The following is a 26,371-nucleotide window of genomic DNA, read 5'->3' as shown; positions in this document are numbered from 1 at the left end:
GAGGGTTACTGTTGTTGATGTGTGCAGAGGGTCCCTGGTTCGAGACCAGGTAGGGGTGCGAGGAGCGGGACGGAAGGAACACTTGCATTGATGCTGTTGACCCGGATCACTGGTTGCTGTGGAAAAGGGGGGTGAGTGAAATGGTTAGCGGGGTGCATGCTAATAGTGTTTCAATCGGTGAGGTCACTCACTTAGACCTTGAAGTAGTTGTTTCCCTTGCTCTGCAAGGACCACAGCTTTTGTGGAGCGATGGGTAATGATGCTTTGTGGGAGGCAGTTTTTGATGTGTGCAGAGGGTCCCTGGTTCGGGGTGAGGAGAGAGACAGAAGCAATTCTGTTACACTTTCAGAAAGTATTATACCCCTTGACTTATTATTTTGTTGTGTTACAGCCTGAATTCTAAAATCTACACACTGAATTGTGATACAGTGAATTATAAGTGAAATAATCTGTCTGTAAACAGTTGTTGGATAAATTACTTGTGTCATGCACCACGTAGATGTCCTAACCGACTTGCCAAAACTATAGTTTGTTAACAATACATTTGTGAAGTGGTTGAAGAAAGAGTTTGACTCCAACCTAAGTGAATGTAAACTTCTGACTTCAACTGTAAGTCAAAACTGTAACTAGGCTGCTCAGGAACAGTCAATGTTGTCTTGTTAAGCAGCTCCACTATATATTTGGCCTTGTTTTATGTTATTGTCCAGGTGATTTTGTCTGTGCTTAGCTCTATTCCATTTATTTTTTATCCCTAATCCTTGTTGATGACAAGCATACCCATAACAAGATGCAGCCACCACCACCATGCTTGAAAATATGAAGAGTGGTACTCAGTGACATGTTGTGTTGGATTTGCATTCAGGACATAAAGTTAATTTCTTTGACATTTTTAGCAGTTTTACTTTAGTGCCTTATTGCGAACAAGATGCATGTTTTGGAATATTTGTATACTAAACAGGTTTCCTTGTTAGGTTAGTATTGTGGAGTAACTACAATGCTGTTGATCCAGCCTCAGTTTCCTCCGATCACAGCCATTAAACTCTGTAACTGTTTTAAAGTCAGCATTGGCCTCATGGTGAAATCCAGGAATGGTGTTCTTCCTCTCCGCCAACTGAGTTAGGAAGGATGCCTTCATTAAGTTTGCCTATGACATGACGGTGATGGACCTGATCGGCGTCGAGACAGCTTACAGGAGGTTAGAGCCCTGGCAGAGTTGTGCCAAGAGAACAGCCACTCTGTCAACGTCAGCAAAACCAAGGAGATGATCGTGGACTACAGGGGGAGCACATCCCTATTGTCATCGACAGGGCTGCAGTGGAGAGGGTAAAAAGCTTCAGGTTCCTTGACAAATGACCTGACATGGTCCAATCACACCACAGCCGTGGAGAAGGCGCTACAGTGCCTCTTCAACCTCAGGCAGCTGAAGAAATTCGGCATGGGCCCCTCAGGTCCTCAAGAAATTCTACAGCTGCACTATCGAGAGCATCTTGACCGGCTGCATCACTGGTACAGCATACATCACTGGGAGGGAGCTCCCTGCCCTCCAGGACATCTACTCCAAATCGTTAAGCACTCCAGTCACCTGAGCCACAGACTGCTCACTCTGTTACCATCTGGCAAGGGGTATCAGAGCATCAGGTCTCGGACCAACAGGCTCCGAGACAGCTAGTACCACCAAGCCATCAGACTGCTGAACAGCTAATCCCAGCTGTCACCCTGCACCTTAGAGATTATTTGCAATGACTACCCACACATCCAACCCTTACACACAAAACTATACACAAACACATGTGCACTCTCAAACACACACACACCCAGCCAACACTCCTGTCCTATTAGACAGCACATTATTGATTCCAATGCATGACCAAGTCACTACATACTTTATATTTGTGAATACAGTCCTATATTACTATCCATACTGCCTCTTATTACTTCTATTACTTGTTATTTTTTGACCTGACTCCGGTTATTGTTATTGGCTGAATTACTGCATTGTTGAGGGAGCTACTACATAAGCATTTCACTGCACCATTTATACCTGCTGTAAACTGTATGTGACCAATAGATTTATTTGATTTGAAGAATTATATGACGTGTATAGAAATACATGCATGCCTGAATCTCAACTAGAAGAATTGCATTATCTCCTCAATTTTCTCATTTACAACTCACATCCGTGCTTTGAACTCAACTCATTTTCCCAGAGATGTAGATTTGTCACCGCCTATGCTGCTGACAACGCCACAGAGAGAGGTTGGGATCGTTGACTTGGCTCGAAGCAGACAGAGTTTGCATCTCAAATGCCACCCTATTCACTTTATAACACAATGACCAGGGCCCAAATAGTGCACTATATTAGGGAATGGGGTCCCATTTGGGACACCAACAGTCATTCTATTCTGTTTCCCCATCATCAGGACTGCTCTATGCAGCCTTTCATGCTGAAAGCTATAGCTCCAGCTAACCCTCTGGGGGTAAAACTCCTGCAATGCTCACTGAGTTGATGTAGAAACACTTACAACCAGACGTGGGCCCCCACTTCATCAACCACATTGATGTGCGAACATTAGACACACTTGATTTTGTCTTAAAATGTTAATGTATCCAATCAACTTGGATTTGATCTTGGAGTAGGCAACATTTCGGTGAGACTTAGAGTAGATGCCTTAGCCAAATCTGGCCTCTTCTTAGTGTTTTGGCGAATCTTGAGGATGAGTCTGTAGCCAAATGTAGCCCATTCTTCTTACATTGGTTTTGCTTGCAGTGAGGTGGCATGGTGTTATGGCTGTGGGCAGAGGGAAGTAAGAGAGCTGTTATTTACATGCACTACATTAGAGCCCTGGGGGTAATACAGTAGTATGGCAGTATAATGAAGAGGAGGTTAACATTGTCAACACCTTATTCGCTAATTGGATGAAATCGTTGTATGCGTGAAAGAACGTAATTAGTTACAAAATATCACAGCTTTTTCAGGGGCAAGCCAAAGGTATAATGTATTACATGTTGCTGGATGGTCAGTGTTGTCTATTGTTTAAGCTACACAGCAGAGCTCGTCTTGCTTTATCATCTATCATTACAGAGTGGAACTGAAAAGCAGATGAAGCATGCTTTCATTTTATTCAATCATGTTTGATATATACTTACAAATTCTCTGCCATTTATATACACGTATATTACTCTTACTCAAGATATGTAATGTTCGTGCTCAGTACTTTGTTGTAGGGTAAGTTCATAGAAATGGGGTTACTCAGCACACCTCCTGCACCCGTTGCCATTGGCCCTTTAATTTCCTGGAATCTTTCCTGGTTCCAATTCTGTGTTTTCCCTTATAGTCCCATTAACTGTCCCCTGAGGAAATCTCACTCCAAAACAAGTGTGTGTGCGTGGAAAGAAGCACTTTTCTGCTTATGAGTGTGCCAGAGCATTTGAAGGGGGGGTGTTGCATTAAAGCTAATGACAATATGTTTGTCTCACTTGCAAAGACAAAACGGAGGGGCAAATTAAGGTTTGTTGTGACATTTTATTTCTTGATTGTATTAGAGCTCTGTGCAAACCGGCTAAAGCATGAAGTGATGTTACCCATTCTGACAGGAATTGATGGAATGACCTTCTAGCTTGTTAAACTCCTGATAACCTCTCCATGGGACACTGAGGAACACGTGGAAAGAGACAGTTATGCCTCTATGATGAATTTGTCACTTATGTTCTACCTACAAAACACGGAGGTTGCATGGCCACAGGAGATTTGTGAAGCATACTGAATGAAAGGTAACTAGGGAAACAATGCATTAAGTAATGGTATTGGCTACATACAGCCGGATCTTGGATTGTCATTTAGCTGTGTTGATCTTGGCTCGTCATTTAGCTGTGTTGATCTTGGCTCATTTTACGTAAATGCTGGAATTATGAAAATGTGTTACCCTGTTCATTGGCTATGCCATTTATAGTAATTTTGTTTGCATATTTAACAGTCCAAAACATACAAATAAAAATCACAGTATTGCACTTCACATTATCAGCTTCCAGAATATGTGAAAAACCAGTCAAACCAATTTACGAGCTGTCAATAATGACCTGGGCTCAGTGTAGGAAATTCCTTCATGTTAATATATCACAGATGACAATCTGCCTGAATATGAATTGCCTTCCCCACAAGGTAATCTGCAATGAGGTGTGTAATTAAGAACATGATGAGGACGGTGCTATGCGACATCATTTGTGTGTTTTTAGTTTAAGCGATCACTGACTAAACAAATGGAAAACTGATGATGCTCTCAAACCCTTCAGATTATGACAAATACATTGGAAGAGGATAGTAATTAACTGCTGCACTGAGTAGTTTACGAGTTCAACTTTAGATTCTCAGAATGTTTCTAGTACAAGGATGTTCCTGTAACAGATTCAAGTTGAGAATATTCGAGCAACGCTCAGAAGCCCAGGAGCATATTGAATTAGTCAGGAAATCAAGTGAAACATAATGCGTGACAATTTAAAACATGCTTAAAAATGTCTCCTTTAATGTTAATATCAGTTCAGTGTGAATCCCTATTAACGTCACCCAACACAGGATTTAATGTTCTCCAGCACACAGCATGGGACCCACCCTTGGCCCTGCTCTAGTCTGCTAACCCCTCCAACGGACTCTACTGCTATAAGACAAAATAGGGGGGGGGACAGACAACGTATAGAAAGGGGGTGACAGTAACCAGGCCTCGCACACGGAGGGGAGAGGGAGCTGCTGGATGGTTGACCGTTCACACCTGGTTGTAAATTCAAAGAGAGGGAGACTCTCTCGCTCTTTATCAACCAAAGGAATGCCTTTGTCTCGAGAGACTTCTGCCCGTCCAAAACTCCAAAGTCCATAAAGTGAATGGAACATAATCTCTAATGGAACGATGTGGGAAAATGTAGAAAACTAATGTAATATTGGTTTTTATTTTGTGATGTTATTAAAAATAACGGTATGGACTAAATAGTGTAACTTGGAAAGGATACCCCTTTTATCTGGCAAGTTTTCATACAATGTGAAAATATTGTGTTTTTGTTGAGATAGGAATGTGATTTTAGGAGTCAGAAGAGAACTTCTAATAATATCCTTTGCACATTAAGTGGCCACTCCCCGAGTGAGGTCAGAAGAGCGTGTCAGAGGGACAGAGCCATCTCCTTTGGCCATAGTGCATAATAGCCTTTGTAACAAAATTAACATTAGACCAAGAAACGTGAAGCGAGAACTACATGTTTTAAATGGTCGAAACTCTGAACCTCAACACAAGGTGAAGAAATAAACTCCCCTTCCATTAGACCAGAGAGGAACAGCTGCAGCTCATGTCTATCATGGTCCGAATCCTGAATACCAACACAAGGAGGAAGAGGCGAGAATTTCACCTCAGACAATCACTGGGACAGCTGATGAGATGGCATCAGATATCAAGAAAATATTACCTAAACAAATATCCTACTATGCTCATAACCAATGGGAATCATTGACACGGCTGATTAGCCTGTCTTCAGAGGACCAATCTTCCAGAACGAGTGGAAGGGAACAGTTCCACTCGTTCTGCCCCAGACTACATGACAAGTCATTGAAGCCATAGAGAACTACGGACATTGACCTCGTGGACAATCAGAGCCTTACACCCACAACTTTCCGAGAAGGCTTGGTTCCGACCGAGATACACGACAAATGAAGGCATTTCACACAAATGCATTGATTTTTTATTCCAAACAGGCGGCGGTTCATGTGCATAAATTACACCAATTGCTCTGGTAATAAATAATGCGCAAGGCTGAGGTTTTTTCAGATCCAAGGTTATGAGCATTCAGAATAAGTATTTGATAAGAGGTAATGATTAATAAGGTAACTATTTATCTATGTTATAGGTAAAGACCTTAGTTTTATTCGGGAGATGGTAACTCTAAACAACTTCTACCGTGGTGCCCCAAATCCTAATGATTGAATTGTTACATAGTAATTTAACCTCTTGGAACTCCCCATCCCGGATCCGGGATCGTGACTAAAGCCTCAGGCTCATTAGCATAACGCAACGTTAACGATTTCTGAAAATCGCAAATAAAATGAAAATAATGCGTCTGCTCTCAAGCTTAGCCTTTTCTTAACAACACTGTCATCTCAGATTTTCAAAATATGCTTTTGAACCATAGAAATTGACTAATTTGTGTAAGAGTATGCAAAGCTAGCATAGCATTTTGAGTAGCATTTAGCACGCAACATTTTCACAAAAACCAGATAACCAAATAAATAAAATCATTTACCTTTGAAGAGCTTCTGATGTTTTCAATGAGGAGACTCTCAGTTACATACCAAATGCACAGTTTTTCCTGAAAGCGTCTGTGTGTAGGAGAAATCGGTCCGTTTTCTACATTGCATCTGGCTACCGAAACGAACCGAAAATTCAGTCACCTACAACGTCAAACTTTTTCCGAATTAACTACATAATATCGACCGAAACATGGCAAACGTTGTTTGGAATCAATCCTCAAGGTGTTTTTTCACATATCTCTTCATTGATATATCGTTCGTGGAAGCTTGCTTTCCTCTCTGAATCCCATGGAAAAATACTGGCAGCTGACTTTTGCGCACCAATTTCGGCGCAGGACACCGGGCGGACACCTGGTAAATGTGGTCTCTTATGGTCAATCTTCCAATGATCTGCCTACAAATACGTCACAATGCTGCAGACATCTTGGGGAAACGACAGAAAGGGTTGACTCACTCCTCTCGCATTCACAGCCATATAAGGAGACAATGGAAAACAGAGCCTCAAAAATCTTGCTCTTTTCCTGGATGCCGTCTCATCTTGGTTTTGCCTGAAGCTCACGTTCTAGGGCACGCACAGAATATCTTGGTAGTTCTGGACACGTCAGAGTGTTTTCTTTCGAAAGCTATCAATTATATGCATAGTCGAGCATCTTTTTGTGACAAAATATCTTGTTTAAAACGGGAACGTTTTTCATCCAAAAATGAAATAGCGCCCCCAGAGCATCAACAGGTTAATCAGGTAACAATTAAACAGTTAGTGGATTAAATAACAGTCATCAGAATGTGGGGATAGGCTCTCGATTTCTAGAGCCCAACGATGCCCCACAAAATAAAAGTCTGTATGGTGATATCCAGATCCGCACGGCTCCCTGTCCTGGAACTCGAACGGTCTGAGACTCTGCTTGGCGACGTCACCAATGGCCCCGGCTCAATCAAAAGTGGCTTTAGTGCCATCAATAGTGGCTTTCAGTACTGTGGAAGAAGATAGCCCAGAGAGAGAAGAGTAGTGTAAGGGGAACAGGAAAAATCGCATCCCTTACTTGGAGTTAAAGCTCCTAGATCTGCACTGTACCAATACCTCTCTCAGTCCTCTGCTTTTGGATCACCTCTCAACTCCACAGCCCCAGTTCGTCAACAGCGCAGCCGCCCACTTTCTCACTTGATTTCGCCAGGAAGACGTCTGATCCCGCAGACACTGGTCCAGTGCAATCACAGCAAACACCCACGACATGGACACTTGCATATGGGACCGATCCCCAAAAAGAGACATTATCCACTCAACTCCCAGCCCCAAACAACACAAAACACAGGGCTTTAAAAAGGAAATTACAGCCAATCCCCAGCTACCTGTCTGATTAGCTAACTCGTTGCTGGTGCGTCTGATCACACCAGCCCTGCCACCCACTTATCCACATAACTACCAATCCATCTCGTGACATTATCATACAACCAAGGTGGACCAAACTGAAAAATAAACTTCTGCTCTCTGTTAACTGTTATTATGTTTTGTGCCTGGTTTGTTAATGCAGTTAAGCCTCCACATGTGTTAATGTTAACACATTACAGTAATAAATAACACAAATATATGAGAACAATATTTTTTGTGAACAAATTTGGGCGTTATAATAACGTTGGTAGCAACATAGTTAATCATTGTGGAAATCAGTTGAATCTAAAGTCAAAATCCACAAGGCAATGCTCTCTCTGTAGGCTGGGTGGCTAGCTAGCTAGGATTGTCTGACATTCTGCTAGGTGGGGCGTTATATGTTCCTTCATTCATTGGATTCCTATCTCCTTTCTATAATATCTCTGGTAATGGCACCATGCAATGCACCCTGGATGAAAGAGGCAGACAAATAGGAAAAGTGTGCTAGACCCTCAGTTAAATTACAAATTTTTCGAGGTAGGAATATCTCAAAAGTATGATCAATGGCTCATTCGAGAGAAGACATCCTCCCAAGTTATGACATCGGTCAGTATTGAAATCTGACAAGTACAGTATTATAGACGTTTTTGTGATCTAAGTCACAATCCTAAGTCACAATCCTATTAACTTCCAGTGTAGTGAGAGTGATTTTATCACAGTGCTAGGTCATACTGGTCGGATTTCTGCCTGCTTGAACTCCAATAACTCAGATACATGTGAAAATATGAAATGACTCAGGGAATCAATAGAACATCACTCAGAGATGCACAAAGACAAACATTCAAAATGGGTGAACCGTTCCTGTAATACCAGAACGACACCGTTTTTCCAAAACGAAGAGCACTTTAGAAGTAGACATGTTTAGCACTTCCTCGTAATTTGCCCTTATAACGGTATTGCTGATTGAATTTAGTTTCAAAATCATGCTCATCACAACAACAGGGGACTAAAACGAACAGACAATGCATGATTATGAATCTGTCGTAGTGTACACGACGCAGAAAGGGTGTCCATGCAATCTGGCCTATAGGGTTAGAGTGAGGTTGCTCAGTGGGTTCAGTGCTAGAGACGTCCTTGGCATTCAGAGCAGATAGGAGGGAAAGATGGGTCATTATGGGAGCACATCAGGGAAAGCACTCTGCTAGATAAAGAACTTCTGGAGATGAAAACGGCAATAAATGTGGTGAAGAAGTCAATGGAACGCAGTGAGGGACAGAAGAAAGATGCCGGAGAGTTGCACATTCAAATTCCAATCTAACCAAGTGAAAATATGTAAAATCATGATTGATGTATAATAAGAGGCCCACAATGTGGGTTACTAAAGTCAGATGTTGATATATTTGGCTGTTTTCACTGGATAACATTTAGAAGTTGTCCTTTATCCGGTTTAGAAGAATTGACTGCTAAATGCTAACTCCCGTTTGTATAAACGGGTAGCATAGCTAGCATAGAGAAATCTGTGGCGGTAGTCAGTCTTTTTTAACTGTAATGCAGTTGATTGGTGATGATGACATGAACATGTGTTGGGGTTGACATCCATACAGCATTATACTCTGATTTTAACCTCAACATAGTGTGAAATACACATGTAAACAGCCTAAATGTAAGCTAATGTTGCCTGTGGGGCAATGAGGAGATTCAGGATCTTTCCCCACGGTATCATTCCCCCACTCGTTTCCATGGCATTTCCATTGTTTTGGTTGAGTTCCAATGACCTATTTACCACATCTATTTAGCTTATCCAGTTATTTTTGTCTGGTTTCATGGTCAATAAAGACATGGGATGACAATGTATTTATGTTGTCCCGTTGTATCCCATTTTTTTTTGTTGGTTTCATGGTCAATTAAGACACGGCAAATGTAATAATTGAAATGTATTGATCTACTGCTTAAATCTTTTAACGACAACTGCTCTGCAATAATATATCCCAAAAATATTGTAGGCCTATTTATTTAGACAGCATGTTTTTATCAAACAGGGCTCACATGCATTGAAATAAACAAACACTGCAAAAAGGTAGAATATCCTTGTATTGGTCTTTTTTTCCGCTTTCTATGAAAAAAGCCCCTTGGTAGAGAAGATGAGTAATGTTAATGTCAGGGCCCGCAGCAATGCTGTAGTCACAATGTCACATATAATCTGCACTGTCCGCTTCAGTGGTTTCCCTGGTAATTCATATCACAGATTACTTTCAACTGTGAGCAACACTGAATTAATTGCAGATTTGTTTGCCCTTACTACAATATAGGCTGGTGTGATACATATCACAGGGCCATTACAGCTTTCACTGATTACATTTGGAATGAATAGACCCCCCCCCCCCGTCTATTGTCAATTGGTGTGTTTGTGAAAGTCACAGTTTGTTCCAAACACTGTTTAGAGATAAACATTGGTTAGATACTGTAGCTCTAAATCCCCTGAAAGGAAAGGGCTGTAGACATTAAAGCCACCCCCATCCTCCATTGTGTATGAACTCCCTCTTATCATGCCCTTCTTTCGCTAATCTCTGCACCGCCTCAGCCCTCAGTCCATTTTTTACTTGGGTCTGTCCTCTACCTTCTTCTCTCCTTTCCCAAGTTAACAGATCGGAAGGATTTTGAAGGAGGCTATATTAAATTTCTCGAAAGGCGTCTTTGAATAACTGAGTGGATTTCGATTTCGATTTCGATTCGTATTCTCAGAGAGCAGTTCCAAGAAGGACACATCTCAACCCTGGGCTGAGCTTTCCCTTTGAACCTCTGTTCTTTAGATTCCTGCGGTAGGGTTTCAGGTACAGAGTGATCCGCAAGCCGTTCATGCCTAAGATGACAGAGGCTGTTGATGTATTGTTCAGTAGAAAGATGAATGGTGTGGAGCTATATGCTTAGAGAGGCCTGACCCGGAGATGTGCCTGTAGTTCTACTATGTATTCAGGGCAGAGCGCCTTCCCTCTACTCGGATTGGAAGGCCCCATGCTTCTTCCATGATCAACTGACAGGTACCATGTTGAATCTCTAGCTACAGACACAATGAAAGAGGCAAGTAAATCCATGCACAGTGGCAGATCATGAATCAGGCAGCACACCACTAGCACATGGCACACCCCCTCTACAAGGCAGGGATACGCAACTGTCCCTATGAGTCATTTCAAGTTGATAGGAAGTACGCTTGGAGAATGAATTATAATACCTGCCACTAAGTGAGACATGGTTAATAGGATGACTTGTCATCAAGTTTAGTCATGGATTGTATTCAGCCAGTGAATGTGCTTCATACGGTATATGGCACTGTAAAGGGTTCAATATTAAACCCTTTTGTAGTCTATATAGAACCTTTTGGCTGTATACCTATGGTCAGAATGTAAGAACCCTTTTTGGAAAAAGATTCTATATAGCCTACGAGGGTTCTACAGGTAACTGCCAAAATAAAGGCATCGGCAACATAAAGTGTCTTAATAGGGCGTGGGGCCACCACGAGCCACCAAAACAGCTTCAATGCGTCTGGAACTCTATTGGAGGGAAGCGACACCATTCTGCCAAGAGGAATTCCATAATTTGATGATTTGTTTGTCAGGATTTGGCCAGGGTTGTTCCGGGTTTTTGTCAGTAGATGTCCCCATTGTGCTTTTTGTCCCTGTGTTTTTCCCTTGATCCCCATTATTGTTTGCACCTGTGTCTCGTTTTCCCTGATTGTATTTAAACCCTTTGTTTCCCTCAGTTCTGTGCTCTGTGTTTGTATGTTAGCACCCTGCCCTAGTGTTCTGTGTGCTCTTGTCGATTCCGGGTGACGTTCTTGTGGTATTCTGTTTTTTGTTTTTGTTTATTTTTGGTGAGTTTCTTTTGAGTTCTTTTGTGTTTTACCTACCACCTTTTGGATTTGCCATTTTTGTATTTTAGGATTTTTTCTTTATTAAATTCACCGTCTTAAGTACTGCTGTGTCTGCCTCATCTTCTGGGTTCTGCTGTCTATTCGTGGCTCAGTTGGTTAAGTGACTGTTTCTCACTCCGGAGACCCAGGTTCGAAACCGGGTCCTGACATTGTTGATGGTGGTGGAAAAGGTTTTCTCAGGCAGCGCTCCAGAATCTCCCATAAGTGTTCAAGGAAGTTTGTCCTAAAATGTCTCTCCTATATCTGAGCGATATAAGGAAGGTCATGTTAATATTTATTGAACCCCATATTTTTTGGCATTAAAAAGTCTCCATATATACTTCCATTCACTTGTTTTAACTGGTACCAGGGGCCTTCGGACGAGTCTTGTGAGGCGTCCTACAGCAAAACAACCAACATGTTTGTGAAAGTCTCACCATTGCTCAGAGGGGTCATATTAGTTTGGAAGCTACAGACAGAAGTTGGCAGATCGGCTGTACTGACTTCAGACGAGTCTACTGACACTTGTGGAGGTCTTAAAGCAAAATGGAGAACACCATTGTGTTCGTGAGAGTCTCGTCTTTCCATAATAGTTTGTAGGCCAAAATGTTTGGATGCTACAGACTATTTTGTGAGAAGACCGATTTTCATGGTCCGACCAACACCGCTCTAGCTCTGTCACCTCTCACCAGAGATGCGGAAATTTGACATAGGCGGATGTGGTGGATGTGGTGAAACACATTCAATGCAAAAATTAACATCTCTCGTTTAAACTGATGGATTTTTATGGTGATTTTTTTATTTATTCTAAACTATTTTAAACCTATGCTCATTTCAGACCCCTTTTTCAAAGTGGACATTTTTATACACTAAGCATTGTGGGATGCTAAGTGCTTAATTAACCTGCTTCCAAAATACGTATCTCTTATTTACTCAAGTGTTTCCTTTATTTTGGCAGTTACCTGTATATAGAACCTTACAAAGTGCCATATATGAAGCAAGCGATAGAATCCTTTTTCGTTCTATATAGAACCCTTTTTTCTAAGAGTGTACTAAACCTACAATATTCTAGAATATTCTACTTTTGGACTGAGGGTTAAGGCTTTGACTGAGGGTTGAGGCTTTGTCATTGACCTATCACTTCAAATGCACAGTTGTGCCTTTACCACCCTGTCAAGTGTCAGTCCAGCTGTTGTCAGCTCACTGTCATAAGGTCCCTGCCCTTTTGAAGTTCTCTGTCATGAATAGTTTATGTAATACAATAAATAGCACATTTGACTCCATATCAATTTAATTCAGTATAACATATTTCTCAGATGCTCTGTGAATTGACCTGTCTATTTTCCATTAGAGGTGCATTTTCATTACATTTTAAGTAGAAAGGCAAGGACAATGTCCGTTTTTACATCTAGTAGAACAACATTTATTTGTTGTGCAGCATCCTTCAAAATACCAAGGCATGTGTCTCCAGTGGCCACTGCTTCTAAGAGTTGGCAATGTGTGATAATGTAATCTTGTGTATTAATCAGTGTACTAGGCATTGGTGTTGGTGGACATACTATACAGCAGACCCAAGATGGTATATGAAACTTGCAGTGGTTCTAATCTCTGCTCTGACACCACTGAGTAATGTTCACCATAACGGTTATTACCCTGTAGTAATGTATAGTGTGTGTGTGTGTGTGTGTGTGTGTGTGTGTGTGTGTGTGTGTGTGTGTGTGTGTGTGTGTGTGTGTGTTTGTCTGCAGCATGTTGGTAATATGTCAGCAATGGTTCGGCAGAGACTCCTCCAAGCAGGCCATGCAATAGTGGTTGAAGTTGGCATATCGTACATGACACTAGGTCCATTTTAATCTAAACTTTAACTCATAAGTCTCCATAGGGAGACTCCACTGCAATGCTAGCAGTTAATGTAAGCAGCTAAGGGATGCTCCTCTCATCTGCTCCTTCAGTACAAATCCCTCTTTTAAGGGTCCCAGTTTGAGCACCTGCCACCGTATCATGAAATAATGCATCTTTAAATCTGATAAATCTGTGTATTTTCCCGTGTGTAGTTGGGTATTTAATTGATTTCAGGTTACCTTCACTGTGGCTGCTGGCTGCTGGTAAGGATGTTTCTCTCTGTGCAGAGTCGACTGCATCAAGGCTGCTCAAGGCTAATCTGATGCCAGTGGTGTAGTGAAGGGTATATACCTTATTTTTCACTGGGCATTGCGTATACTCCCTTCTTAATCCCCAGGATGCGTATCCTAAGTAGTGTAGTGGAGGTGTACACCGTATCAATTAATAAGGCTGATGGAACAGATCAGAATGTTTAGCTTGAGACGTTCATGAACTGTTATTTGTTCACATTTTAAATGCAGCAATGTGCACGCGGTGGTAGGTCCAAGCATGAATGTGAACCGATCATGCAAGTGGTTTCATGGACAGAGATGGAAATATCCATTAGGAATTTAGAGAGGGTAGATCTAAAGATTCAACAACTATCATGGGTTTCTGTCACGACTTCCGCCGAGGTCGGTCCCTCTCCTTGTTTGGGCGGCTTTCGGCGGTCGAAATCACCGGTCTTCTAGCCATCGCCGATCCACCTTTCATTTTCCATTTGTTTTGTCTTGGTTTCCCGCACACCTGGTTTTCATTCCCGCATTACTCATCTTGCATATAACCCCCATTTCCCCCCATGTCTGTGTGTGGAATTGTTATGTGTAAATTTATGTGTACTCCAGGCTGGTTCGCGCCGGGTTATTGTAACCCGTGTGTGTTTAGTTTTCTTAGTACCGTGTTCTGTTCGCCTCAATAAAGGGCTCCGTTTGCTCCCCATTTCTGCTCCTGACTTTGCTGCAGCCAGTTACGCACACCTGTACAGTTTCTAATGTGAGTAGGATCATGCCGTTGGCTGCTAGACAGTGGAAGAAAGTTTAATGCATGTGAGGAAGTCTTTATAAAAAACAAATGTGTCTACATTTCTATGGTGGGATTTTGTGTAGAGGCTACTTTGAGGCAATGTAAGACATAATATTACAGGCCTAATCTTCTCCTGGTAGATGGAAAGCCTTTCCCAAAAATATTCTTATTTAAATGTTAACTAGCTGTGCCTGGCAGAAAGATATCATGATTATTTGCATCAATCCATTTGACCATTTGTTTTCGAACACCATCTCATGTTCAACAGAAACATTGCTAACCAAACAACAGCGCAAGTTGCCTGAACACTTGTCTTAAAGGGTAATTACATTCAAAAATCTCAAAAGTGGTTTCCTAATGTGGTTTAAGCATTGTTAAAGACATAGAACATCCACTTGTCTTTTTGCTGTAAGAAAAAGTGTGACTTTCAGAGCGAAAGCCTCTGATACCTGTGAATTTCTGACTCAGTTAACAGCCTCATTTATCTGTTTCAATAGTAGGCCTACTATTAGCTTACTGCAAAGTACAGCTTGGGTTGGCCTGACTCTGAAAGACCAATATGGGATTTATCCTTTTAGATCATTCAGCGTGTATGTCACTGTTTCTCATATAATTTCTCACAAGGGGCGCATTTCCTTTGCCGGGTGGGCCATTGGGGAATTGTTTGGCAAAATTAAAGTATACCCACTTCTTCAGGCACCACTACACCAATGACTGGTGCTAAGCTCAACAGAGAGAGGGGGAGGCTAGGAGGTATTGCTATCTCTCTCTCGCTCTTTCGCTCTCTGTGCTGCAATATCTTCTAATCTCAGACAGAGCTATCGCAGCAGACTGAGGCAAAATGTCTCCCAAGCATATTCAATCGATGTTGTATGGTTCTTGATCTGGCATGTGGATGTACATGTATTCCTCACAGCAGATCATCTCGATTCTAGAACACTAAGGGGAACAAATGGCCACAGTGTTCCATGTATTCATAGCATCATAAAGAGTCCCTTTTATCTTCATCTAACACATTTGCTTAATCTCATTCAATCTCAAAATAAAACAAACCTTTGGAGAATATGTTATCTGGGCATCTATTCAACAAGATGTTTGATATTCATAAGAGAGCGTCTCCTTTATTGATATTCATTCCGTCTAAACTTCTGTGTGTCTTCCTCCTCCTTTTGATACGCATATATTCTGTGCACAACATACAGAGTACTATTTACAGAGTATGTTATGTTATGTTTTGTCACCCACTACAAATTCACATCTATTCTCCACACACATACAGGTGTACTCTCTTCATTTGATCACTCTGTTGTCGCAGATTATTTGCCTGCATAGCAGGAAATGCTAATTGTACTGTATTCAAGGTTAACAAGGCTTCTAAAGTTTGTAATTTCCAATTTAAAATGTCCGATTTGAATTTGCCTAACAAAAAAATGTATCAAACCCTACCAAAAAGCCCCGTAAAACCCTTGGCCTACAATTTCCACACCTCTGCAGAAATCTAATTAACACAATCAAAAAATCCCTATCAAAATCCATTTCTTTAAAACTAGAGACATCCGTTTTTTTTGTTTTTTTGCATGGGCTGTGTCTCAATCCACTGCATCTGCCGATATTGCCCTGCCATATCTGCTGTGGAATGTGGCATATCTGCTGTGGAATGTGCCATATCTGCTGTGGAATGTGGCAGAGCTAGAGTGGTGTTTGTCAGCCCCTGTGACATCCAGAAAAATCGGTCTTCTCACAAAAAGCCTGCCGTTTCCGAACAGTTTGGCCTACAAACTATTGTGACCACTCTATAGAGACTCTCATGCACACGCCCACAAGCCCCCATAGGATGCCCACAAGCCTCACGGGACTCGTCTGAAGGTCCCTGCTACCAGTTTAAAAAATGAATGAAAGTACAGTGCTTTCGGAAAATAATTCAAAACCCTTGACATTTTTCACAATTTGTTACGTTACAGTCTTATTCTTTTTTTTCTTGTATTTTATCCCCCTTTTTCTCCCAAATTACGATCTTGTCTCATCGCTGCAACTCCCCAACAGGCTCAGGAGAGGTGAAGGTCAAGTCATGCGTCCTCCCGAAACATAACATGCCAAGCCACACTCCTTAACACCCGCCCGCTTTACCCGGAAGCCAGTCGCACCAATGTGTCTGAGAAAACACAGTTCATCTCAGTCAACCTGCAGGTGCCCGGGCCTCCACAAAAGAGTTGCTCGAGCACGATGACCCATGGAAAGCTCCCCAGCCAAACCCTCCCCTAACCTGGATGACGCTGGGCCAATTGTTTGCCGCCCTATGGGACTCCTGCTCACGGGCAGTTGTGACACAGCCTGGGATCAAACCAGGGTCTGTAGTGACGCCTCAAGCACTGCGACGCAGTGCCTTTGACCACTGGGCCACTTGGGAGGCCCGTTACAGCCTTATTCTAAAATGGATTCAATGAAAGAAAATCCTCATCAATTTACACACAATAAACCATAATGTTTGCAAATGTATTAGACATAAAAACAGAAATACCTTATTTACATAATTATTCAGACCCTTTGCTATGAGACTTGAGACTTGCTTGTTTCTATTGATCATCCTTGAGATGTTTCTATAACTTGATTAGAGTCCACCTGTGGTAAATTAAATTGATTGGACATGTGTTGCAGCACTGAAGGTCCCCAAGAACACAGTGACCTCCATCATTCTTAAATGGAAGAAGTTTGGAACCATCAATACTCTTCCTAGAGCTGGGTGCCCAGTGAAACTGAGCAATCTGGGGAGAAGGGCCTTGGTCAGGGAGGTGACCAAGACCCCAAAGGCACATGACAAAGCTCTTAGAGTTTGCCAATAGGCACCTATATTAATCTGAACCTAGAGGAAAGTCTTTGTCCTCAGGTCTGGAGCGAATTGAAGTAATTCCGCTACCCAAGAGTGGTAAAGTGGCCTTTACTGGTTCTAACAGCAGACCTAGAAGCTTGCTGCCAGCTTTTAGCAAACTGTTGGAAAAAATTGTGCTTGACCAAATACAATGTTATTTCTCTGTAAACAAATTAACAACAGACTTTCAGCATGCTTATAGAGAAAGGCACTCAACATGTACTGCACTGACACATGACTGATGATTAGTTGAAAGAAATTGATAAGAAGAAGATTGTGGGAGCTGTACTGTTAGATTTCAGTGCAGCCGTTGATATTATTGACCATAATCTGTTGTTGAAAAAACTTAAGTGCTATGGCTTTTCAACCTCTGCGATATCGTGGATTCAGAGCTGTCTATCTAATAGAACTCAAAGGGTTTTCTTTAATGCAAACGTCTCTAATGTCAAACATGTGAAGTGTGGTGTACCACAGGATAGCTCTCTAGGCCCTCTACTCTTTTCTATTATTACCAGTGACCTGCCACTGGCATTAAACAAAGAATGCGTGTCCATGTATGCTGATGATTCAACCATATACGCATCAGCAACCACAGCTAATGAATTCACTGAAACCCTTAACAAGGAGTTGCAATCTGTTTTGGAATGTGTGGCCTTTAATAAACTGGTCTTGAACATCTCTAAAACTAAGAACATTGTATCTGGTACAAATCATTTCTTAAGTGCTAAACCTCAGCTGAATCTGGTAATGAATGGTGTGGCTGTTGAACAAGTTGAGGAGACTAAATTACAAGGCATTACCTTAGATTGTGAACTGTCATGGTCAAAACATATAGATTCAACGGTTGTAAAGATGGGGAGAGGTCTAGCCGTAATCGAGATGTTCTGCTTTTTTGACACCACACTCCAAAAAGCAAGTTCCGCAGGCTCTAGTTTTGTCTAATTTTGATTATTGTCCATTCGTGTGGTCCAGTGCTGCAAGGAAAGACCTAGTAAAGCTGCAGCTGGCCCAGCACAGAGTGGCACGTTTTGCTCTTAATTGTAATCAGAGGTCTGATATAAATACTCTGCATGCCAGTCTCTCTTGGCTGAGACTGGCAATCCCCGGTTTAGGCAGCGATTGGACTCCAGAGGGTTAATTATAATCCACTAAATAAATCACATTTCTTGTTGCTGTAGGGTTATTTTTCTGCTGTGAGAAACTGGTCAATTTAAGATTGTACACCTGTACACACCACTATGTGAAAGCAAACTGAAGTGACTTGAGTGGGGGGTTGATCACAACAGGAATTAGGCTATTTGTGAAGTGAGTGACTATAACTGCTCTGGACTGAGTGAGGAGGGATCTGCCCCTAGACATTTTCTACGGTACAATATCCTGCTGACTGGCTTGCTCTCGCCTCGCAGTGCCATAGAAACTACGTTCCTGAGTGCAGTGGAAGCGCATTCTGTCTAGGAGCTAGCGAGGGAGGGGATCGAGAGGAGAGAGAGAGTGTGAGAGAGAGAGAGGGACTGAGTGAGTAAAGAAGAGAGAGTGAAAGAGAGAGGGAACAGGGAAACATAGTGAGAGAGACAGTCACCGGTGAGTACCATGCAAGCTGTCACTTTATATTGGATGAGTTTGTGAAAATCCTTTGCTTTGAGCTCTTTCTTTCTTTTGATCTTTGATTTCTCCAGGTGGTTTTCTCTGATGGTATGGCTGTGTGAGAAACAGGTTGTCAGTTTTTGGGGGATGAGAGGAGAGAGAGAGAGAGCCTAGCCCTGTCTTGTCTGTGTGGTGCTTTGGTCTTCGAGGCAAGCGGATGGACGGTACACCCCTGGCTTTTGTTTGCGGAATGGCTCAAGTTCATTATTGTTGCATAATTAAATTGTGTATGCATGTGGCACAGTGTGTGTGTGCGTGTGCATGTGCGTGTGCATGTGCATGTGTGTGTGTGAGTGTGCGTGTATGTGTGTTTGCCTCTTCAAAGAGGGGGCTATCCACTGATCCTTTTAAGCGGGGACAGACTGCTCTCTTCTTATTTGTTGATTATGTTCTGCCACTATTTCAATCCAACCAGTGTCAAATCAGTGTCTTCTTGGCTGTGAAACAAGTCTGACCTTCTATTTCGAATAGTGTCTCTTTCTCTTCTGTATCATTTATGAAGTACTGTGTAAATATTTGATAAGAATGATTTTCTACTGCCACAGCTTTTGGCCGCATCTTTTCTCACACCTTAGCTTCAACCTAGGGTGAATTTGCCAAAATCGGACTTATTTTCTGTCTCTTGTATCTATCTATGTATGTATTTTTGTATATCTCGTGTATTTACTGTATTTTGATCAATATACAGTACCCGCAGAGTCTATATCTCTTGTGTTTTCTAATGTATCTCTTGTGCATCCATAACTACGTAGTCAGTGGTCCTGTATAATAGTACTGTAGCAGGGGCACCTGTTTAGCTGCATAGCAGGAAATGTACAGCAGAGAGTCAGGTTAGTCACAGGTGTCTGCTATTGTTTCCTCCCATCAGGTAGTTAACCCATGTTCTCTGTGGACACATGAGCCGTGCATGGGTTTCATTATCAAACCTCAGCAGACGGATCAGGGCTCTGTCACATTGATTAACGCTCATGGTCTGCTGCCAAGCTAATGTGAGAGACGGACCAGGGTGCCCTTTGCTTGCTTTCATCTGTAGCTTGCACATGTACAACACGGATCAGACAGAACATCATTATGTAGTTCACTGTGTATTAGGATATATAAGTCACTGGGGTAAGGTACTTATAACTATACTGAACAAAAATATAAACGCAACTTGTAAAGTGTTGGACCCATGGTTCATGAGCGGATATTGAAGTCGGAAGTTTACATACACTTAAGTTGGAGTCATTAAAACTCATTTTTCAACCACTCCACAAATTTCTTGTTCAGAAACTATAGTTTTGGCAAGTCGGTTAGGACATAATTTTTCCAACAGTTGACTGTGCCTTTAAACAGCTTGGAAAATTCCAGAAAATGATGTCATGGCTTTATAAGCTTCTGATAGGCTAATTGACATCATTTGAGTCAATTGGAGGTGTACCTGTGGATGTATTTCAAGGCCTACCTTCAAAATCAGTGCCTCTTTGCTTGACATCATGGGGAAATCAAAAGAAATCAGCCAAAATCTCAGAAAAAAAACTGTAGACCTCCACAAGTCTGGTTCATTCTTGGAAGAAATGTCCAAATGCCTGAAGGTATCACGTTCATCTGTACAAACAATTGTACGCAAGTATAAACAGCATGGGACCACGCAGCCGTCATACCGCTCAGGAAGGAGACACATTTTGTCTCCTAGAAATTAACATACTTTGGTGTGAAAACTGCAATCAATCCCAGAACAACAGCAAAGGACCTTGTGAAGATGCTGGAGGAAACAGGTACAAAAGTATCTATATCCACAGTAAAACTAGTCCTATATCGACATAACTTGAAAGGCCGCTCAGCAAGGAAGAAGCCACTGCTCCAAAACCGTCATAAAAAAAGCCAGACTACGGTTTGCAACTGCATATGGGGAAAAATATCATACTTTTTGAAGAAATGTCCTCTGGTCTGATGAAACAAAAATAGAACTGTTTGGCCATAATGACCCTCGTTATGATTGGAGGAAAAAGGGGGAGGCTTGCAAGCCGAAGAATACCATCCCAACTGTGAAGCACGGGGTGGCAGCATCATATTGTGGGAGTGCTTTGCTGCAGGAGGGACTGGTGCACTTCACAAAATAGATGGCATCATTAGGGAGGAATATTATGTGGATATATTGAAGCAACATCTCAAGACATCAGTCAGGAAGTTAAAGCTTTGTCGCAACTGGGTCTTCCAAATGGACAATGACCCCAAGCATACTTCCAAAGTTGTGGCAAACTGGCTTAAGGACAACAAAGTTAAGGTATTGGAGTGGCCATCACAAAGCCCTGACCTCAAACCTATAGTAAATGTGTGGGCAGAACTGAAAAAGCATGTGTGAGCAAGGAGGCCTACAAATCTGACTCAGTTATATCAGCTCTGTCAGGAGGAATGGACCAAAATTCACCCAACTTATTGTGGGAAGCTTGTGGAGGGCTACCTGAAACGTTTGACCCAAGTTCACTAATTTAAAGGCAATGCTACCAAAAACTAATTGAGTATATGTAAACTTCTGACCCACTGGGACTGTAATAAAATAAATAAAAGCTGAAATAAATCATTCCTTCTACCATTATTCTGACATAAAGTGGTGATCCTAACTGACCTAAAACAGGGAATTTGTACTAGGATTAAATGTCAGGAATTGTGAAATAACTGAGTTTAAATGTAGTTGGCTAAGGTGTATGTAAACTTCCGACTTCAACTGTAAATGACCCCAGAAATGTTCAATATGCACTAAAAGCTTCTTTTTTTATTTATTTTGTGAACACATTTGTTTCCATCCCTATTAGTGAGCATTTCTCCATTACCAAGATAATCCATCCCCCTCAGAGGTGTGGCATAACAAGAAGCTAATTAAACAGCATGATCATTGCACAGGTACACCTTGTGCTGGGGACAATAAAAGGCCACTCTAAAATGTGCAGTTTTGTCCCACAACACAATGCCACAGATGTCTCACGTTTTGAGGGTGCGTGCTATTGGTATGCTGACTGAAGGAATGTCCACCAGAGCTGTTGCCAGATAATTTAATGTACATTTCTCTACCATAAGCTGCCTCCAACGTAATTTTATAGAATATGGCAATACATCCAACCGGCTTCACAACCACAGACCACATGCAACCATGCCAGCTCAGGACCTCCACATCCGGCTTCTTCACCAGCGGGAACATCTGAGTCCAGCCACCTAGACAGCTGATGAAACTGAGGAGAATTTCCATCTGTAATAAAGCCCTTTTGTGGGGAAAAGCTAATTCTGATTGGTTGGGCCTGGCTCCGCAGTGGGCGGGCCTTGCTCCCAAGTGGGTGGGCCTATGCCTTCCCAGGCCCACCCATGGCTGCGCCCCTGCCCAGTCATGTGAAATCCAGACCAGGGCCTAATTTATTTATTTCAATTGATTGATTCCTTACATGAACTGTAACTCAGTAAAATCGTTGAAATAGTTATTTTAAATTTACATTTCATGAATTGATTTGCATTGGTATTGATAGGGATAGGATCTCTTGTTGGCAGTGGATTGTGTCTATAAAGAATTTTTCTGCCAACCTCAAATTGCTTTAGATTGTTTGTGGATGGCTGGGCATTCAGTGAAGAATGATGATTGCATCTCTGTGGTAGGTATTGGTCCCCCATAGAGATAAGACTTTTTTATCTCTGGGTCCCCCACATACCTTCACCTGTTCCTACGGTGCTGTTCCAGGCTGCCCGTCACTCTGTTACCAGCAGAGTACAGCAGTAGGAGGGAGCCTAAACTAAATAAATCCTTTCCTGCCTAATCAGTTTTCCTTTGAGTCATGCCAAAGACTGGACCCTGGTGGCGTACGAGGCGGGCAAGCGGGCAAGAGGCTGGCGGCGTGTGTGCAGGCAGGCAGCAGCCGTGACATGATTGTGGTTGATTAGAATGACCGCAGGGGTCTTTCTCTCTCTCTCTTTTTCTGAGGAAGAAAACAGAGGGATGGATGGTCTTTTTTCTTCATGCTGCACATTTGACAACTTCTTGTTAAAATGTCACTTGCCTGTAAAAAGCCCCAGTGAGGCAGCTCAATGTGTGACTAGTGATGCACAATGGAGCAATAAACGTCACTGAGTAATGTGCGTGTGGCACGGTTTTCCACAGTTTCCAATGGCCTTTTGGAGATACAATCTGTGGATGCAGCCCTGACGCTGTCAAACGTGCCCTTCTGGGAGATACATGATGAAAGGCTCGATGGTGATGGTAGCCATTCCTCGAGTTCATGTTCACCTTCAATGCATCATGAGGAAGTTGCCCTCTGACTCCGACCACTGTGGCATCTCTCATTGGTTCAGAGACTCATAACGATGATGCATCAACATCATCTCTGAATGCTGGCTGGAAGTTGTGTTTCACGGGCAGAGGACCAAGGTCAGATTACATCAAGGCCATTGTAACAGATGTCATCGTTAATGCTCTTGCGTCGTGTAATAAAGAAAGGAATGCCTGCCAGTGGCCCCAGTTGGTCACAGCACATTAGATGTGCAATGCTTGATGTTGCTGATGGCTGTAGATAACATTAACCCCTTGGATAGAATTTTCAGACTGGGATTTGCAATAATCAATGACAAAAATGAAAACAATATGACAAAATACAACATGTGTAAGTACCTCATAATAGATAGTGACATCACAGTAGATGTGCAAAGCTCAATTTTGTTGACGGCTTGATTACATGAATCTGTAACTCTGTATTAGCAGGGAGCTAAATACATTTAGAGACCATTACATTTAGAGCATGCTAGCTAACTTGTTCATTCAAAAGCACATCACAGGAAGCACCCCATATCTAACAAGTACCATACACATATACATCAGGAAATGTACATAGTGTACATGTTGTAAACTGAATATAGTATTTCAGACTGGGAAGAATTGGCATTTGCAATCTTCCTCTATCTGCAAGCGTAGCCAATGACAGTACAGTTATTGAACCAACCATTTGGAATACATAAACACTGAAAACATATTTCTGCATTGGGAAGTGTAAACAACCAACCCTTTTACACCGCTGTAGAAACCAATATTTAACAGCAGTTTGGAGTAGTGGCTACTGACTAGGGAATGGCTTATTCAAAGACGCTGTGAGTTTTTCAACACAGGATTTCAATGGACTGAAAAATGGATGTAAGCTGTCAAGAAGGAAAAACATGAAGGTTGTCAAGTGTCAGAATTCCAAACTGACCATGACTGGTCCTGTTGAATACATTTAGAATGAACATGAAACACTCTTGATCAAAAGGAGTAAGTAGGCTACTCATCTCATTTTAAACTCTGCAGTGGACCTATATGCGGTGTGGGAGTGTAATGATTGTCGTTGGGAGAAGGAGAAGAGGACCAAAGTGCAGAGTGGTACGTATTCATAATGATTTTAATAAAGATGAATACTGGAACAAAAACAACAAACCAACAAATGAACAGTTCTGCAATGTGCAACAAAAACACTAAACAGAATAACTACCCACACTCATAGTGGGAAAACAGGCTGCCTAAGTATGGTTCTCAATCAGAGACAACGATTGCCAGCTGCCTCTGGTTGGGAACCGTACCAGGCCAAATGCATAGAAATAGAAAACATAGAACACCAAACATAGAATGCCCACCCCAACTCACGCCCTGACCAAACTAAAATAGAGACAAAAAAAGGAACCAAGGTGACGTGATGTGACCAAGGTGACCAAGGTGAACCAAGGTGACCAACGTGACAGCACCCCCCCCAAAGGTGCGGACTCCGGCCGCAAAACCTAAACCCATTGGGGAAGGTCTGGGTGGGCATCTGTCCGCGGTGGCGGCTCTGGCGCGGGACGTGGACCCCCTTCCACCATAGTCTTGGCCCACTTAAGGGGCGCCTTTGGAGCGGCAACCCTCGCCGCCGACCTCGGATTGGGGACCATTGCTGCAGGCCCCGAATAGACGGGAGACTCCGGCAGTGCCGGACAGGCGGGAGACTCTGGCGGGGCCAGAGTGAAGGGCGACTCCGGCAGCTCCTGACTGACGGGTGGCTCCGGCAGCTCCTGACTGACCGGCGGCTCCGGCAGCTTCTGACTGACGGGTGGCTCCGGCAGCTCCTGACTGCCAGAGCCTATGTGAGAATGCTGTTCATCGACTACAGCTCGGCATTTAACACCATAGTGCCATCCAAGCTCGTCATCAAGCTCGAGACCCTGGGTCTCGACCCCGCCCTGTGCAACTGGGTACTGGACTTCCTGACGGGCCGCCCCCAGGTGGTGAGGGTAGGCAACAACATCTCCACCCCGCTGATCCTCAACACTGGGGCCCCACAAGGGTGCGTTCTGAGCCCTCTCCTGTACTCCCTGTTCACCCACGACTGCGTGGCCACGCACGCCTCCAACTCAATCATCAAGTTTGCGGACGACACAACAGTGGTAGGCTTGATTACCAACAACGACGAGACGTCCTACAGGGAGGAGGTGAGGGCCCTCGGAGTGTGGTGTCAGGAAAATAACCTCACACTCAACGTCAACAAAACTATAAGGAGATGATTGTGGACTTCAGGAAACAGCAGAGGGAACACCCCCCTATCCACATCGATGGAACAGTAGTGGAGAGGGTAGTAAGTTTTAAGTTCCTCGGCATACACATCACAGACAAACTGAATTGGTCCACTCACACAGACAGCATCGTGAAGAAGGCGCAGCAGCGCCTCTTCAACCTCAGGAGGCTGAAGAAATTTGGCTTGTCACCAAAAGAAACTCACAAACTTCTACAGATGCACAATAGAGAGCATCCTGGCGGGCTGTATCACCGCCTGGTACGGCAACTGCTCCGCCCACAACCATAAGGCTCTCCAGAGGGTAGTGAGGTCTGCACAACGCATCACCGGGGGCAAACTACCTGCCCTCCAGGACACCTACACCACCCGATGTTACAGGAAGGCCATAAAGATCATCAAGGACAACAACCACCCGAGCCACTGCCTGTTCACCCCGCTATCATCCAGAAGGCGAGGTCAGTACAGGTGCATCAAAGCTGGGACCGAGAGACAGAAAAACAGCTTCTATCTAAAGGCCATCAGACTGTTAAACAGCAACCACTAATATTGAGTGGCTGCTGCCAACACACTGACTCAACTCCAGCCACTTTAATAATGGGAATTGATAGGAAATTATGTAAAATATATCACTAGCCACTTTAAACAATGCTACCTTATATAATGTTACTTACCCTACATTATTCATCTCATATGTATACGTATATACTGTACTCTATATCATCTACTGCGTCCTTATGTAATACATGTATCACTAGCCACTTTAACTATGCCACTTTGTTTACATACTCATCTCATATGTATATACTGTACTCGATACCATCTACTGTATCTTGCCTATGCTGCTCTGTACCATCACTCATTCATATAT

At 42.7% G+C, this 26,371-nt stretch overlaps 1 protein-coding gene across 1 annotated transcript in view; it reads left to right on the top strand.

Moving 5' to 3' along the window:
• Window positions 1-26,371, top strand: part of LOC135527473 (synaptotagmin-6-like) — a 78,658-nt gene that overhangs the window by 16,278 nt on the left and 36,009 nt on the right. The window contains exons 2-4 of the mRNA XM_064955989.1: window positions 1,380-1,506; window positions 18,299-18,347; window positions 18,880-18,907. Of these exons, the coding sequence (XP_064812061.1) occupies window positions 1,380-1,506; window positions 18,299-18,347; window positions 18,880-18,907 (204 nt within the window). The remainder of the gene's footprint in view (window positions 1-1,379; window positions 1,507-18,298; window positions 18,348-18,879; window positions 18,908-26,371) is intronic.

This window comes from Oncorhynchus masou, chromosome 33 (assembly GCF_036934945.1).
Source record: "Oncorhynchus masou masou isolate Uvic2021 chromosome 33, UVic_Omas_1.1, whole genome shotgun sequence".
Lineage (NCBI taxonomy): Eukaryota > Metazoa > Chordata > Actinopteri > Salmoniformes > Salmonidae > Oncorhynchus > Oncorhynchus masou.
Note: the sequence above shows the minus strand (reverse complement) of the source record. Positions and strands in the feature narration are given on the sequence as shown.